The sequence below is a fragment of the Aquila chrysaetos genome, chromosome 5, assembly GCF_900496995.4.
Source record: "Aquila chrysaetos chrysaetos chromosome 5, bAquChr1.4, whole genome shotgun sequence".
NCBI lineage: Eukaryota > Metazoa > Chordata > Aves > Accipitriformes > Accipitridae > Aquila > Aquila chrysaetos.
The window spans coordinates 39603270-39620212 of record NC_044008.1 but is presented as its reverse complement, the minus strand read 5'-3'; the positions used below and the strand labels follow the sequence as shown (position 1 = coordinate 39620212).

At 59.2% G+C, this 16943-nt stretch overlaps 2 protein-coding genes across 2 annotated transcripts; both read left to right on the top strand.

Moving 5' to 3' along the window:
• The first annotated feature begins 1551 nt into the window (after positions 1 to 1551).
• LOC115341285 (zona pellucida sperm-binding protein 3-like) lies at positions 1552 to 5051 on the top strand. The gene is made up of 9 exons (XM_030014003.2): positions 1552 to 1953; positions 2865 to 2983; positions 3060 to 3163; positions 3397 to 3574; positions 3667 to 3787; positions 4177 to 4268; positions 4451 to 4593; positions 4762 to 4851; positions 4936 to 5051. The coding sequence occupies exons 1-9, from the start codon at positions 1552 to 1554 to the stop codon at positions 5049 to 5051; spliced, it is 1365 nt and encodes a 454-aa protein (XP_029869863.2).
• Positions 5052 to 9118: 4067 nt separating this feature from the next.
• Positions 9119 to 11730, top strand: LOC115341936 (zona pellucida sperm-binding protein 3-like). Its single transcript, XM_030015571.2, has 9 exons — positions 9119 to 9502; positions 9967 to 10085; positions 10175 to 10278; positions 10503 to 10680; positions 10765 to 10885; positions 10979 to 11070; positions 11230 to 11366; positions 11443 to 11532; positions 11606 to 11730. Exons 1-9 carry the CDS (start codon positions 9134 to 9136, stop codon positions 11728 to 11730), a joined length of 1335 nt encoding a protein of 444 aa, XP_029871431.1. The 5' UTR covers positions 9119 to 9133.
• The last annotated feature ends 5213 nt before the right edge of the window (positions 11731 to 16943 follow it).

Sequence of the window (16943 nt, the reverse complement as noted above, 5' to 3'; positions counted from 1 at the left end):
GCACAGGATGACCCATGTACGTGAGATGTGCAGCTATCCCTGAGATAGGCGTTGGCTTGAAGACAAGCAAGAGAGCACCAAGAGGTCCTGTTTGCTCAGGGAGGTGCCGAGAAAGCCCATCAGCCTGCTCCCCATGGGAACAACCCGAGTCATTTCCCTTCGTATGGTGCATAGCTGTCCTGCCAGCAGCTATCCAGTTTGGATCACGCCAAAACAGCCTGATTCAGCCACAGCTATCGCCTGAAACTCGTGGGCATCTCACCTGGTCCTCACCTGCGTGTGCGAGCGAAGCGATGAGGACACCAGTGTTCACCCAGAGGCAGGGGCAAAGCAAACATCCTTGTGCTGTCCCTAAAACCCCATACAAGGACTCCTGCCCAAAGCCGTGCTCCTCCCCGGTGTCACTTCAATACACAAACTGCTTTTCCTCCTGATTTATTGCCTCTAACCAGGCATGAGGAAGCTTGCAGGGTGATTCCGCTGGGTCAACCAGCCCTGGTCCCCTACCTCTGGGGACCGTGGAAGGGACAACCTGCTGCTGAAGCATCCCAGGAAGGGATGGACTGCCCAGACACCATGGGGACCGTTTTGCCCCACGTCTGATGCTTCTAATAACTATTAGAAGTAATTATTATTTCTAATACCTAATAGGTCTAATATTATTCCTGATAAGTATTATTCTATTCATTATTTTACTACCAGTCATTTCAATGCCAGTCTTGCCCAAGAAGCCAGTGGCTCCAGGGGACAAGTCTGTTCAGGTAACAGTTAAACAGCCATGTGTGCACAAGCATTTTCCTCCCTTTTGCTAAAATCCCGGGAAGCACGGGGAAACACAAGGAAACATGGGTGGCCGCGTCGGTGCGGACGCCACCGTGCGGAGTCTGGTCCTGCAGGAGCAGGGATGTGGTTCAGGGCAACCGATGAGGATCTCCTCCATGATCCCCCCTTTTCCTTTTATTCTTCCACTTGATTCAAGTTTAAACTTCCCCTTTGTCCTCAGAAAAAAAATCAACTTTTGCTTGGTAGCGAAGAGCCAGCCATGAGTCCTTCACGTCGTGGAAATCCCCAATTGTCCTTGACATGATGAGTGGCTCCATAAGGATCATCACCACCTTGAAGGAGCTGGGGACAGTGACAAGTTTGGGCAACTGAAGAGTGGGTTTGCCTTGGGAAAGTGTCACTCCCCACGCCATCCCCCAGCGACCCTGTTGCAGAAGGACCCCATGATCTGGAGGTGGGACATATGGTCTGGAGGTAGGACACATCTCCATGGATCGTACAGAGCTGGTTGTTACCAAAAAACAGAGGAAAAAACTGCAGTCAGCCGCACAGCAAACATCTTTCCTGTGGGCAAGGGACCCAATCCAGCACCTCATTAGAGCCCACCACCATGGGTTCCCCAGGGAATTGGGTGCTCTCAGCTGTTGCCAGTTGCCCTTATGGGAGGTGTGCCGAGCATCACCTGGGGTGGGAGGGGCTGTGGGAGATGTGGGCTATAAAAGGTCCCTGGGCAGCAGTTGCTCCTTGTGCTGGACCCTGGCAGGCAGGATGAGGTCTAGAAGCAGCCTGGGGTTTGCTCTTTTCTGCTGGGTTTTGGGGGAGGTGGTTGCTTCCAACCCCTGGAGCTTCATTAGAGGGGAGGCAGAGCTATGGAGGTATGGAGGGGATCTTTCCTTGGGGCAGCCCCGTGCGTTCTCCCAGCCCTCTCCCTGGGCATGGGTGGATGTCTCCCAGCTCCAGGCTGCTGCCCCGCTGCACCCCGTGGCCGTGCGGTGCCAAGAGGCGCAGATGGTGGTCACGGTGCACAGGGACCTCTTTGGCACGGGGCGCCTGGTCAGGGCTGCGGACCTGACCCTGGGCTCGGATGCCTGCCTGCCTGCGGTCTGGAGTGCTGCTGAGACCGTGGTGACCTTCGTGGCTGGGCTGCACGAGTGTGGCAGCACCCTTAGGGTAAGGCTGTGGGGGGCTGGAACCCTAGGGTGGGGGTCTGCCTCTTGGTTTGCACCTCACCGCTTTGGGGTGCTGAGACTGGCAGGAGGCTGTGGTGTAGTTGGGCTCAGGGAAATGTTCCAAAACCTTTCCTAGAGGCTGAACATCTCAGTCTGCATTTCAAGGTCAGTGGAAGCTGTGCTGTCTAGTCCAGGGGCTAGCTCTGGGGCTGTGTGAGCAGGGAAGGGCATGCAAGAGGTTGCTTTTTTTTTTTTTTTTTCCTGATGAATACAGAGGTAGCTATGTCTTCCAGGACTTTCTGTGTTGTTGCTGCCACCTCCAGGGTGGAGCCCAGATGACTGGGTGCTGCGAGCCACTGCAGCAAGCCAGCAGTGGATGTTTACCGTGGGAGGCAGCTGGGTGCTGCTTACTGCTGCTTGACTGTAGCATGAAGCTACTTCACAGAAAACTTAAATTCGAAGTGGCCTCTCTCTCCTGGGAGAGGTGTGGGGCCCTGAGGGTGAGCAGGTCTGTTCCCCCCCCCCCCCCTCCAGCCAGCAGATATCTTCATTAAATCCCCCTGAACAGAAGTCACCCTCTGATATCCTGGGGGACAGACCTTCCTGTCTGTTGTTCTGGGGCATGGAAACTAGAAGAAAAACCAAGAAGAATCAGCTTAAGCACCTCTGCATCCAGCTCTGCTGCTGACCAGAGACTGTCCTGGGACAGGGTGGAGCAGCTTTGTAAGCCAGAGCATCCCTGCAGCAGGATGAGTGCCCCTCGCCTGCCTCCAGCGCAAGTGCTACTACTGGCTGATGGACCAGGAGAACCATCTCAGCACTGAGTCTTCAGGCTTAAACGTGCTGCTCTGTGTGTGTGGCCAAGCACCAGGGCTCTTAATGGTTGGATAATGCGTCTTGGCTTTTCCCCAGGTGACCCCTGATGCTCTGGTCTACAGCACGAGCTTAAATTACAAGCCAACTCCTGCTGGCAACCCTGTCATCGTCCGCACCAGCCCTGCCGTGGTTCCTATTGAGTGCTACTACCCAAGGTGAGCCAGGGCAGATGAGTACCAAGCAAGCCCTTCTGCTGCCACAGAGCATTTAACCATGGGCATCTCTCCCCAGGAGGGACAACGTGAGCAGCAACGGTGTCAAGCCCACATGGGTGCCCTTTCGTTCCACCCTCTCCTCTGAGGAGAAGCTACCCTTCTCCCTGCGCCTCATGAACGGTAGGTTTTGGGTGAGGGTCTCCTCTGGTGCAGGGCACTCTGAGGTGGCTGCGCTGGCACTACGTGGCAAAGCCGGTGCTGGTATCACCCTGGTGCTCCTGGAAAAACTGGGGTTTGGCGTGTTTTTGGTGAGTGCCCAGGGCCTTGTGCCTATTGGGGTTTCCTTGGGTGGAAGCAGTGAAGCATGAGCTGGCTTCCCATTCATGAGTGACCAGTGACCTCTCTCCTTCCAGATGACTGGAGCAGTGAGAGAGTCTCCACTGTATTTCAACTGGGAGACGTCCTCCGCTTCCAAGCTGGTGTCAACACGGAGAACCATGCACCTCTAAGGCTCTTTGTGGACAACTGTGTGGCCACCCCAACCCCAGACAGGAGCTCTTCTCCCCAGTATGCTTTCATTGACTTCAGTGGGTAAGAGCTATGCCCTTCTTTAGAGATGCCTTTCTGCAGGTTATGGATATCTCTGACAGTGGGATCCTGCTGGCCCTTACTTTCCTGTCTAGGTGCCTGGTGGATGGCCAACTGGATGATGCCACCTCAACTTTTATATCCCCAAGACCAAGGCAAGATGTGCTTCAGTTTGCAGTAGATGTGTTCAAGTTTGCAGGAGACTCCAGCAATCTGGTAAATCCTTCCTAAAGCAAGTGAAGTCCCTTGTCTAGATGGGGCTATAGCCTCACTCCATTAAGAAAGTTAGAGTGGTTTTGTCTAGAATTGCATTCCCAAGGCAACTGCCTCATAGTAATGTATGACTGTGGTCACCCTGTGTTACTGCTGCTGGATCAGGGGCCTCTGAGGCAAGGAACTTCCTTGGAGACCAGTTCTGATACTGGTCAAGACAAGCTCTTCTGATGGGCTTCAATAGCCGAATCCTTAAGTGGCTCGAAAGAAGCAGAGGGCCTTGAGCTGTCCTGGGGAGTTGGTGGTCCCATTGGAGACCAACTTCATGGTGCATGGGAAAGCCATAAAGGTAAATGGCAGCCTAACCCCTGTGCTCTGCCTGGTCTCCCCAGATCTACATCTCCTGCCACTTGAAGGTCTCCCTGGCTGATCAGGCTCCTGACCCTCTGAACAAGGCTTGCTCCTTCAACAAAGCCAGCAACCTGTGAGTAGTCGGAACAGCGCCTTGCTCAAGGTGAAGAGCTTGGGCTTCTCATCTGGTGTGTCACCTTTCAGGAAGCCGGTGTTGGCCATCTGGGTGGGAGGGTTTTGGTCTTTCCTAGGAGACCCCAAAGCGTGTGAGGGATTCCTACCACGGGGTGGGCTGGTCACCAGGCTCTCTTCCAGCTGGGCTCCTGTGGAAGGTAGCCGGGATGTCTGCTCCTGCTGCGAGATGAGGAGCTGTGGCTTGGCCAGGCACTCCAGGAGGCTCTATGCTCCCTCCCAGTGGCAAGGAGGACGTGCCCGGAGAGAACTGCCCTCCCAGCTCGGTATGTCTCGGTGTGCCTCTTGGTCTTTGTCACCATCATGGTAACTTGCTCAGAGCTGGGTGGCTGGAGCTGCCTCGCTACCTCTTGGCTCCTCAGTGCTAATCTGAGACTGGGGAGAGCTAGATGGTCAAATGAGCTTGAGTGCTCAAATTGAGTCTTCCCTTTCAGATCCCTTGGTGAAAGAAGCAGATGTTGCGGTTGGACCTCTCTTCATCCACAGCTGGCAGGATCACCCAGCTAGGAGGATGCCATCACAAGGTAGGGCAAGCCCAGGGAAGGGGGAGGGCTTGTGTGGCAGGTCCTGGCTCTGGCCGTAACCACCTCCTTACTTCTCCTTCCTAGATGCAGGTCACTTGTGGATGGTATTGGAGCTGGCTGCAGTTGCTGGTTTGGTCATCCTGATTCTTGCTGTTCTAGGAGCTCTGACTGTCTGCTGGAAACCCAGCAACCCTGTTTAAGTCACTGGTTTCAACTTTTACAGTCTGTCCAATTAAAAAAAAATAAATTGGAGGACTGGAGAGACAGACAAATCAAATCTTCATGCTAACTTCAACTGTGCTGCTTTGTCTCCCTAAGCCTGGTTTGTGTATCTTGTTCTCCTGAAGCCCTGTCCTCAGCAGAGCTTTGTACAGCCCTACACCCCCTTGAACTTCTTGCAGAGCACCTAGTTGGGAACTGATGCAAAAAATCACCACCCAGATGCTCTGTTTTCTTGTCTGTAGAAAAATGGAGTTGTGTTCTAGCCTCCAACCATTTTATTTTCCTGTGGAGCTACTTGGGTCTGCTCCCTATTGGTAACTCTTCACTCAATAAGCCAAGTGGAGCTAAGGGCTTAACAGAACTTGGACCACCCTTCTCCTGCCTGAAGTTGTTTCTGGGAAAGAAATCAAGCTCTGGTGGATGAGGAAGGGAGCATGACTTCAGGGTCGGTGGGTCGGGCTCTTCCTGGGACAGACAGAGGCAGGAATTCCAGTCCCTGCCCCAAGGACTGTTTACACAGTTATATGTAACAAGCCTTGGCTGAAATGTATAAACAGTCCTTGGGGCAGGGACTGGAATTTCTGCCTTCACTCCCCCCTCCCTCCCGAAAGGGGCTTTCTGACATGCCTGAGTCACGTTGGCTTTTTCCTCCTGGTGCTGTGAAATTTGGGCTCTTCTGCTAGCGGAGTAGCTGTAAAGGCAATATGTTCATGCCCCAAACTCCAGATCTGTTGCTCTCCACTGGCTGGGAGAGGTTCCCACTTTAGGCAGCATTGGGAACTGGACCAGCTGAACATCTCAGGCTGTGGAGTTTGCTGTCAGAGCAAATTCAAGTGGCTGGATTCATGGAAAACTCAGAGCTGCGAGGAGCTGGGGCTTGCTTGCAGCGTGGCTACCTCTTGAGCTGGTTTTGCAGGGGACAGGAGGACTTCTGTGACCTCTTAGCCTGCTCCAGGGGAGCTTGGGCAGCTCTCTTGGTCATGGAGGATGGAGGAAAGTGGTATCTTGCACAAGCTAGCATGTCTTTGGGTGTCACCCAGCATCCTGGAGACCCTCAGCCAGATGTCCTTTGATAGATGTTACCTTGCACCGGGATCTCTTTGGTACAAGGGGCCAAGCTGGACTGGAGACTTTGGGTCACCTAAACCACTGTCCCTTCTTTTGCTATCAGTTTGGCTGCTCACAGTTCTAAAAGCAAATTAGCCTTCCCTCACAGTTAAAAGGTCAGTTCTGGGTTGGATGGGGGAGCTGCACTGACTTTGGGCTGGGGTTGTTGGCACGGCTTCTTTCCTCATCCATATAATCTGACCCTTGCTGGGAGGGTTTGGTCCTTGTCTCGCAGCAGGGTGGGGGGTAGGAGCTTTTAGGGGGAATAGCTGGGAGAAGTCTTCACCAGCCCCCGAGACCTGCAAGCTATCAGCTTTTGGGGCAGAAGGGAGAGGAGGAGGACATGGAAACGTGGGTGGGAGTGATCTCAGAAGGTCTCCTGTCCAACACCAGATGTATCAGCCTGGCTGAGGCTGGCAACGTCTGTAGGTGAAGATTCTCCCACCTCTGTGTGCCCAGCCCACAGCTGCACAACTCTCCTGGAGAAGAAATATTTCTTCACCCAACCTGAACCTCCCAGACCATGAGTTGTGACTGCTGACACGTGTTAAACCTTCATATACCTGATTCCTTCTTGATCAGCATCTTCTCTAGATGTTCAGTGTCCAGACCATCCCTTGGCAAATGTGCTCTGAGCAGGGACTATCTCTCTGCTTTGCTGAGACCCACAGAGGTGCCTTTTAAATGAAAACCCTTCTCTATGCTACTCAGCACAGCTGCCCTGCAGCCTTTCAACAAAAATACCCCAGCTGGCTCCAAACAGGAAGACAAATATCAGCCAAATCTGGTCTACAAGGATGGGGAAACACTCTCTGGCTTTCCAGAGCAGCTCTTCACCTCCAGCAGCTCCTGCCCCTTCCCGGGCAGCATCCCCGGCTCCAGCGAGGCTCAACGGCAGCACTGACCTTGCTGTCTGATGAGAGATTTTTGACTTAAAACTTTATGTTATAAGGAAAAATGAGATGTGCTTTAAAGTCTCCTTTATACAATGGAGGGAAAAGACTGGCGTTTGTGCTTGTCCAGTGCCCTGGGACTTTCTGGTCTCTGCTTCCTCCAAAAAAAATGAATTCACACTCTTTCCCAACTGTGCTGGTCCACGGCCAATGTCGTGTCGTGCTTGGAATAAAGATGGGGCAGCTGGTCCTGGCAAGGGCTAACCTGGGAGCAGAAATCCCCTTGCGCATAGAGAAACACCTCCTCTACCCCGAGTCAGCGTTCTTCTCCACCCGGGATTCACCTCTGCTAATCTGAGCTGTGTAAACACAAGGTGACCTGTCAGAGGGATTTATTCTCCTGCTGGGATCAAGCCTTGGTACCCAGAGACCCACAACCTAACCCCAGAGCTGGCCCCTGAGCTGCAGCTCTCTGGGATCCGATGGGGTGAGAGCCGGCATCTCCTGCAGTCCTTGCAGCCAAGGACCCGGCCGAGCGGCGATGCTTTCCCCCGGGAGAGGGACAGCCGCTTATTTACTGATTCAGCATCGCCCGCCGCCGTTATCTCGCTGACGCATGGGGCTCAGTCTGCTGGAATCCCTGGCATTTCTACACAAGTGCCAGTCTCAAGGTATTTTAAACATGAAGGAGAAGTCCTGGACCCGCTGACAGCAGCAGGGATGGGGCATCGGCTCCTGGGGGAGAGGTGGAAGGTTTTACACTGGCCCGTAAAGCTTCACACAGATGGTTTTGGGGGATGTTGAGTCAGGCACGAGCCAGTCCCAGCTCCAAGCCGGGTGGGATTTCTGTGAGGAGCGGGCTGCCTGACATCTGCCCCCAAAACTTTCTGTTTCTTTTCCATTTTCCCAGAAATGGCTCAGCTGCTCCAGCTCAAACATCCAAATCAGAGGCTTTCTGCTGTCGCTAAGGCTTGCCAGGGACATCCCGAAAGATGGAGGGGGATTTGGGTATGAAACAAAGCATCTCTCGTATGGAGCCAACAGGATGCTTGCAGAGCCCTGGCAGGAAAAAAGAGTTAAAGGTGCTCAAAAGAACAGACCGAAACTCCAATAATGAGGCTTGAAAACATACAGGGTTTATTTTTAAGCAGCTTTCCCTGTTCCCCAGCTGCGAGGAGCTGGGCAATGCCCAGCCCTGCTTGTGGGGGGGTGGGATACAAACCGGGGTGCTGCGGCGTGGAGAAGGGAGCGATGAGTGGAGCACCTCTCCTCCAGCTTCTTCGACCTCGAGCCCATCTCCTTGAAGGCACCAAAACAAGCACAACCCAGAGAGCTGTGGAAAGGCAGCAGAGAGAAAAAAGAAAGGTTGCGGCTCTGCAGCTAGTGACCTCACCGCCAAGGCTGAAACGGGGGTTGTTCGGGCCCGGCTGAGAACAGCCGTGCTCGTGTCAGCAGTGAGGGCTCTCCATCAGCTGCTGCTGACGGAACGTCCCGCTCCCGGCCCTGCTGAGGAGCAGGGGGACCCGTAAAGCCCCTGTTTGGGCTGGAGCTGCGAGCATACGGGCTTCTGACCGCCTCCCCCTCCCCAGCACATCAGCATCCGAGCGGAAAACCAAAGTCCCAGGGGAGCCGATGGCGCCAGGCAGGGATGGTCCCCGCGGGGGAGACGGGAAGCACCCGGATTGGGATCACGGACCCTGCTCCTGTCACCTCCCCAGCAGCCTTGAAAAGCCCCTTATCACCTTATAACCTAAACAAGTCTCTTTGTACCAGCCTCCCCGTCTCCGGCTTCTGCTGAGTTTTATAAACAACTTCCCCAAAGAGGCTGACGAGGATGTTTTCTCTCGCCTTGGGCAGCCCAGGAATGGGGGGGGTCCCGGCACCCTGGAAATGACTCGGTCGTGCCCCCCCTCTCCCCGCACCCACGAGGGCTGGCCTTTGGGTGCCATTGGTCCCCAAACGGGAGCCCAGGGGCGGACGGCTCCCGCTCCTGATGGGGATATAAAGGCTGGAAGAGCAGCCCCAGCTCTCTGTGCCGGGCTTTGCTGGAAGAAGGAGGGATGGGACCCGAAAGCGGCTTGATCTTCGCTCTCCTCTGCTGGGTGGCGGGTGAGGTGGCTGCCTACCCACCCTGGGATTTCTCCTGGGGTGACCCGGCGAGACGGGGGGTGCAGCCAGACCCCCACGCCTGGTCTTGGGTGGAGGACCCCCAATCTCGAGCCATCTCCAGCCGGCAGCCGGTGACAGTGCAGTGCCAGGAGGCTCAGCTGGTGGTGACGGTGCACAGAGACCTATTCGGCACCGGCCGCCTCGTCAACGCGGCCGACCTGACGCTGGGGCCGGCGGCGTGCAAGCATTCCTCGCTGAACCCCGCTCACAACACCGTCACCTTCACCGCCGGCCTCCACGAGTGCGGCAGCATCGTCCAGGTAAGACCTTCTCCCAGCGGTCCTTCCCCCAGTCCCGGCATCCCGCCTGGCATCCCCCCACTCCCAGGAGCAGCTCCGGGCTGTGGGACCGTGCACTGGGCGTCCCCTGTGATGCCGGGGGATCTCTGGGTGCCGGACGCAGAGCACCATTGAGGAATACCCTAGGATGAGTGGGTATTACCCCCCAACCCGGAGTGGTTCTTCCCCAAAGCTGCTTTGCCTTTTCAGCCAGAGACACATCAATGGTGCAAAGACCCCACATCAGACCCATTTCACTCGTGTTTTGGCCCATTAGGAAGTTTAACTCGCTGAGAATGGAGCGGGGCTCCTTCTCCATCCCCTTTTCCCCAGCTTTTTCCCCATTTCTTCGGCATTTCCCAGTTGGGAAAGGATGGCTACGTGGCTCGGTGGTGGTGGGAGGTGGGGTGGCCTCGCCACTGGCCTCTCACCGCTTTTCTGCCCAGATCACGCCGGATTCCCTCATCTACCGCACGCTCCTCAACTACGACCCCAGCCCCGCCAGCAACCCCGTCATCATCCGCAGCAACCCCGCTGTCATCCCCATCGAGTGCCATTACCCCAGGTGAGGCTTCCCCGTCCTCGGTACCCCCCACTCCAGTCCCCAGGGGCCAGCACAGGGCCGTATCCTGATGCGCGGTGGTCCTTGCCCAGGAGGGAGAACGTGACCAGCAACGCCATCCAACCTACCTGGGCTCCCTTCAGTTCCATGCTGTCGGCGGAGGAGAGGCTGGTGTTCTCCCTGCGCCTCATGAACGGTAGGTGGGAAGCCATCCTGAGCTGCGGACGGGGATTTTTCCATCTTTTTCCCAGTGCGGGAGAGCTTGGGGACCCAGCACCTCACTGGGGAAGCCAACCTACCCCGTGGCAAACACCAGCACTCCTGCTTTTGGGCTGAGCCTTGGCTCTGGGCCCACGGGAGCTTGGGGACGGCCAGAGCCAAACACCCGCCTGCCTTTGTCACCCTGGCGCTGCCTTGCAGAGGACTGGAGTGCCGAGAGACCCTTCACCGGTTTCCAACTGGGTGACATCCTCAACATCCAAGCAGAGGTGGGCACTGAGAGCCACGTGCCGCTGCGGTTGTTCGTGGACAGCTGCGTGGCTGCCCTGAGCCCCGGCACCGATTCCTCACCCCACTATGCCATCATCGACTTCAACGGGTAAGTCCTGGGGACCCGCCGGCAGCGGCACGGAGGAGCAGGGACCCGCCGGGATGCTGACACCCCCTCCCCGACCCACCCCAGGTGCCTGGTTGATGGGAGGTCGGACGACACCAGCTCTGCCTTCATCACTCCCCGGCCCCGAGAGGACGTGCTGCGCTTCAGGATCGACGTGTTCAGGTTCGCGGGGGACGCCAGGAACCTGGTAAGGCTGCGTGTCCCCCCCTCCGCCAGCCCCAAACCAAGCCGGTGTCCCCCTCCAGCGGGTCCCCACCTCTCTCCTTTGCCCTTCCCGCAGATCTACATCACTTGCCACCTGAAGGTGACCCCAGCGGACCAAGCCCCGGACCCCCTGAACAAGGCTTGCTCCTTCAACAAAGCCAGAAACACGTGAGTAGCCGCCGCACCGGGATGGGGCAGGTCCCCACCAGCATCCCGCAGCTCTGGCGTGGCACGGGGATGCATCACGGACCCAGATTTGGGGGGCACGAATGCTCTGTGGGTGCCGGGGTGGGAGGCTCCGGTGACGATGCTCCCACCCTGCTACAGCTGGGCACCCGTGGAAGGCACCCGGGACATCTGCAGCTGCTGCGAGACGGGCAACTGCGAGTCCCCCGCTCTATCCCGGAGGCTCAACCCCCTGGAACGATGGCCCGGCCGCCGTTTCCGCCGCCACGATGCCGACGGTAAGGTGCCCACGAGGACGGAGGGGACACGCCGGGGTTGCGGGATGAGCCCGCCTCATCCTTCCTTCCTCCCTAGGGAAAGAGGCCGAAGCCGACGTGGTCATCGGCCCCGTGCTCCTCTCGAGGGACCCGGGGCCTGTGGGAGAGCGGCGGGAGGGAGGTCAAGGTGAGTCCCCGCCGGCCGCGGCCGATGGCACGGCCCCGATGCCAAGCGCTAACAGCCCCCCTTGGTTTTACAGGTGGGGTGACGGTGGTGCCCAGCGTGGTGACAGGGCTGATCTGCGTGGTGGCCGGTGTGGGGCTGGCCGGGGCAGTGCTGGCTGTCGGCGTGGGGCGCAGGAGGTGCGCCCGTGCTTCGGTGTGAGCGTGGGGCGAGAGTCAAATAAATAAAGCCTGGGAAGGACAGAGCGCGTCCGTGCTGCTCCCTCTGCGATGGCACCCTGGGGACACGCCTGGGCTGGGTGCCCTGCCAGGGAGGGAGCATCCGTCCCTGCCGTGTGGCCGGGGGGGTGCCAGAGCCCCCCAGCTCTTCGGGGGGGGGGGGTCCCCACATCTCCGCTCGGATTTCAGCCCTCCCTGGAGCTCCGTTTTGGGAGTTGCCCCGCTCATGGGTGACACTGGGGACAGTCCCCTCGCCCTAGAGGAATCCCAGCTGTGTCCCCCGGCCACCGCTCCGGGGGGGGGGTGCGGGGGGGCAGAGCAGGGTGCAGGGGGCTTCGGCTTAGCCAGGGAAGGACCACAACTCCTTCGGGAGGGCGTTTTTTGGGGGGGATCCCCCCTGGAAGGGGACAAGTGACAGCCCCGGCACCCGGCGGGGGCCCGGCGCGGCTGATGCCCCGCGGGCGGGGACCCCTCGGCTTGCCCCGCCCCCTCACGCTTCGCCCCGCCCATCTCCCCGCCCACAAGCTCCGCCCACCGCCCCGCGCTCTCTGTTCCCGCGGTTCCGGGCGCGGCCCCGGTTTTCCCGCAGCGGCGGCCCCGGCTTCCCCTTCCTCTTCCCCTTCCCCTTTCCCTTTCCTTTTCCTTTCCCCTTCCCCTCGTCGGCTCCGGGCCTGCCCTTTCTCTGTGCCGGCCACCGGGGCCGGGGTCGGAGGGGGTCCCGTGGCGAGAGCCCGGCGGGGGGACCCGGCCCCGGCCCCGGGGTTTCTGCCCAGCCCCGGGGGTTTGGTCTCAGCTCCAGCCCTGCAGTGCTTCAGCTCCTGCCCCGCCGCCGGGGTCTCGGCCCCGGCCCCAGGCTCCCTCTTTCCTCTTATGTCAGCCCCACAGGTTTGATTTCGGCTCCAGCTCTGCAGCCAGATCTACCCCGACAGTTGGTATTTTGGCTCCAGCCCTACGTGCTGTGCTTTTCCTCCGGCTCTCCAGTCCATCTTTCTGCCCCAGATCAGGTGTTTTTATTTCAGCTCTGGCTCTCGGTCATTTCTTCTCCAGCCCCAGGGTCAGTATTCCCGTTCCATCCAGCTCTACAGTCAGTATTCCAGCTTCAATGGCCCAGTATTCAAGCCCCAGCCCTGCAGTCTTTATTTCAGCTCTAACCCCAGCCCTGCAGTCTTTCTTTCAGCTCCAGCTCTACATTCCCCTCCAGCCCCATGATCGGTATTTTAGCCCCCACCCCAGGACCTTTATTTCAGCTCCAGCCCCACAGGCAGTATTTCTTCCCAGCCCCGTGGCTTTTATTCCAGCTCCAGCTCTGCATCATGTCAGCTCCAGCCCCACAGTCTGTGTTTCAGCCCCAGCCCTGCTGTGTTTGTTTCTTCTCCAGCCGTACAATCTTTATTCCAGCCCCAGGGTCTTTATTTCAGCTCCAGCCCTGTGTCATCCCAGCCCTGGCTCTGGGGTTTTTATTCCAGCCCCAGCCCTGCAGTTGTTATTCCAGCTCCAGCTCTGCGACGTCTCCACTCCAGCTCCAGCCCCGCACTCTCGATTTCAGCCACAGCTCCAGGGCCTTTGTGTCAGCTCCAGCCCCATACAGTGTATTTCAGAGCCAGCCCTACAGGTTTTTATTTCTGCTCCTGCCCCGCAGTCTCTGTTTCAGCCCCAGGGTCTCTATTCCAGCCGCAGTAACACAGTTGGTATTTCAGCTCCAGCTCTCTGGTGTCTCAGCTCCAGCCCCACGCTCCGTGTTCCTGCCCCAGCCCCACAATCTTTACTCCGGCTCCGTCGGCACAGTCGGTCTTTCCGCTCCAGCTCCGTGTCGTGTCAGCTCCAGCCCCACGCTGTGTATGTCAGAGCCAGCCCTACAGTCTTTATTTCAGCCCCAGTCCCGCTATGTGTATTTTCGCTCCAGCCCCAGCCCCCCATACAGGTTTTATGTCAGTCCCAGCTCTACAACCTTTATTCCGGCTCCAGCTCCGCATCCTTCCAGCTGCAAGCCGCTCCTCTTCTCACGGCAGCGCTGGGGCTGCTGACAAGGTTGTAATTCAATCACCATCATCACTCAAATATCAGGAGGAGCTGTCATAACTGGCCCCAAATCGCCTCGACTGGTGTGTCCTGAATCAAGCGTTGGCCCCCCCAGCGCCATTTCGCCCAGAGACTATCATCTCATTGAGTTTGGCCTGGTACATGCCAGCGTCCCGCACTTTGGGGGCAAATGTGACGGGACCCCCATCCCACTCCCCAACTCCCAGCTCCCCAAATCCCCCCCCTCACTTTCACCCCCACCCACTGACCCCTGAGCTGGTGTTTGGGGGCTGGGAACAGGCACTCGGCCTCCCCTTCCCTGTCCCAAACAGCAGCACGGGGGCTGCTGCTGAGCCCCCAAAACACAGCGCTGAGCCCCCAGCAGCACTGGGCTCCACTCCCCAGCGCAGCCCCCCGGCTCCATGTCAGGGGCGGGGACCGGAGGCGGCTCCGCTCGAACCAATCCCGTACCGACCACCCGCGCCCCACCCTGCTCCGCTCCGTCCAATCCCAGCCCGTCCTTTCGATCCGGCCCCGCCGCGCCCGACTCCCTTACACCCAATCCCAGCCCGTCCTTTCGATCCGGCCCCGCCCCGCCCGGCTCCCCGGCCCCGCCGCCCCCGTTCCCCGCAGGCCCCGATCCCGCCGCCACCGCTCCGGGAGGCGCGGCCCGGCCGGAGGCGGAGGGAGCCCCGGTCCCCGCGCGGTCCCTCGGAGAGCTCCCGGCGGCGCGGGGTCGCTGCGAGCTGCGGCGGTTCCCGGCTCTGCAGATCGAACGGTGACCGGGAGCGGGCTCGCTGCGGAGCCCCGGCCCGGATTGAAGAGGCGGGCTCGGATTGGTGGAGCGGAGCCGGGCGGGGCGGGGCCGGATTGAAAGGACGGGCTGGGATTGGGCGGAGCGGAGCTGGTCGGGGCGCGGCCGGTCGGTGCGGGATTGGCGGGGTCGGGCGCTGCCTCGGTGCGGGATTGGCGGGACGGGATTGGCGGGGCGGGGCCGGAGGCCGTGGAGCGCGGCGCTGGGGCGGCGCTGCCGGGGCCGGGGCCCGGCTCCCCGCGGGGGTGGGGAGGCTGGGTCGGAAATACTTTGTTGTGTTATTATAAACCTAACGTCAGTCACCATTAGACATGTAATAAAGTGTAACACGGCACAGTAAAGCTTTGGGGGGGGGGGCTGGTTCCTGCCCGCGGGAGGGGCCCCCCTAGTTCCCAAGCACTGCCCCCCCGGCACCGGGGGGGGGGATTTGGGGAGCTGGGAGTTGGGGAGTGGGATGGGGCCGTGGGACCCTCGCCGGAGGTGGGGGTCCCGTCACATTTGCCCCCAAAGTGCAGGACGCTGGCATGTACCAGGCCAAACTCAATGAGATGATAGTCTCTGGGCGAAATGGCGCTGGGGGGGCCAACGCTTGATTCAGGACACACCAGTCGAGGCGATTTGGGGCCAGTTATGACAGCTCCTCCTGATGTTTGAGTGATGACAGTGATTGAATTACAACCTCGTCAGCAGCCCCGGCGCTGCCGTGAGAAGAGGAGCGGCTTGCAGCTGGAAGGATGCGGAGCTGGAGCCGGAATAAAGGTTGTAGAGCCGGGACTGACATAAAACCTGTATGGGGGGCTGGAGCAAAAATACACATAGTGGGACTGGGGCTGAAATAAAGACTGTAGGGCTGGCTCTGACATACACAGCGTGGGGCTGGAGCTGACACGACACGGAGCTGGAGCGGAAAGACCGACTGTGCCGACGGAGCCGGAGTAAAGATTGTCGGGCTGGGCCAGGAACGCCAGTGTGTTCATCGGTGTCTGGAGCTGAGACACCAGAGAGCTGGAGCCAAAATACTGACTGTGTCACTGCAGCTGGAATAGAGACCCTGGAGCTGAAAGAGAGACTGCGGGGCAGGAGCAGAAATAAAAACCTGTAGGGCTGGCTCTGAAATACGCAGTGTGGGGCTGGAGCTGAAATGAAGGTCCTGGAGCTGCGGCTGAAATTGAGAGTGCGGGGCTGGAGCGGAGATGTGGCAGAGCTGGAGCTGGAATAACAACTGTAGGGCTGGGGCTGAAATCGCAGAGAGCTGGGGCTGAGATACACACAGCGGGGCTGGAATAAAAACCCCAGAGCTGGGGCTGGGATGGCACGGGTCTGGAGCTGAAATAAAGACCCTGGGGGCTGAAATAAAGATTGTACGGCTGGAGAAGAAATAAACACAGCAGGGCTGGGGCTGAAACACAGACCGTGGGGCTGGAGCTGAAATAAAGACCCTGGGGCTGGAGGGGAAAGAATGCAGAGCTGGAGCTGGAATAAAAACCACGGGGCTGGGCAGAAATACCCACGTGGCTGTCACCACGGGACCCCCTCCGGCCCCGGCCCCACTCACCGTCGCCGCCGAGGTCCTCCGGGGCGGCTGCAACGAGAGGCGGCTGCTCCGGGCGGGGAAGCCGCGGCCGAAGCCGAAGAAGCCGAAGAAGCCGAAGAAGCCGAAGCCGAAGCCGAAGCCGAAGCCGAAGCCGAAGCCGAAGCCGAAGCCGAAGCCGAAGCCGAAGCCGAAGCCGAAGCCGAAGCCGAAGCCGAAGCCGAAGCCGAAGCCGAAGCCGAAGCCGAAGCCGAAGCCGAAGCGGGAGGAGCCGGAGCAGCGCTCGGAACCAACCCCAATGCGCGAACGCGAGGGGCGGAGCTTAAATAGGCGGGGCGAGGAGAAGGGGCGGATCCATGGGGCGGGGCGCGGAGACAACGGGGGCGGGGCGTGGGGAAAGGGGCGGGGCGGGCGGGAGCGGCTGGGGACGTGGGCCACGAGTGGGGAGCGGGAGGTGGCGATGGGGGACAGAAGGTGTGGGGGACGTGGCCGGGGGGGGGGGGGGCAGGATCTGGTGGCGGGGCTGTGGCTCCCAAAGCGCAAAGGATGCCACCGAGAGGGTGGCCGTGTCCCACGCCCCCTCTCCCCACTCAGGGCAGGGAGCGAGGAATAATTGGGGCATCTCGGGGAGTACATCCTTCCCGCCCCCGCCATGTGTTGTGGCTTTTGCCCCCCAGCATCCAGGATTAAAGGACAACGGGAAAAAGCCAACAGCTTTCCCTTAGGGTGCCCCTCCGGAGAGGTCCCCAGCCCACTGGTGGCCCGAGGACATCCCGGGACATCCCTCGGGCGGCTGTCGCGGTGGCACGATGCCCGTTGTCCTGGCACTGCG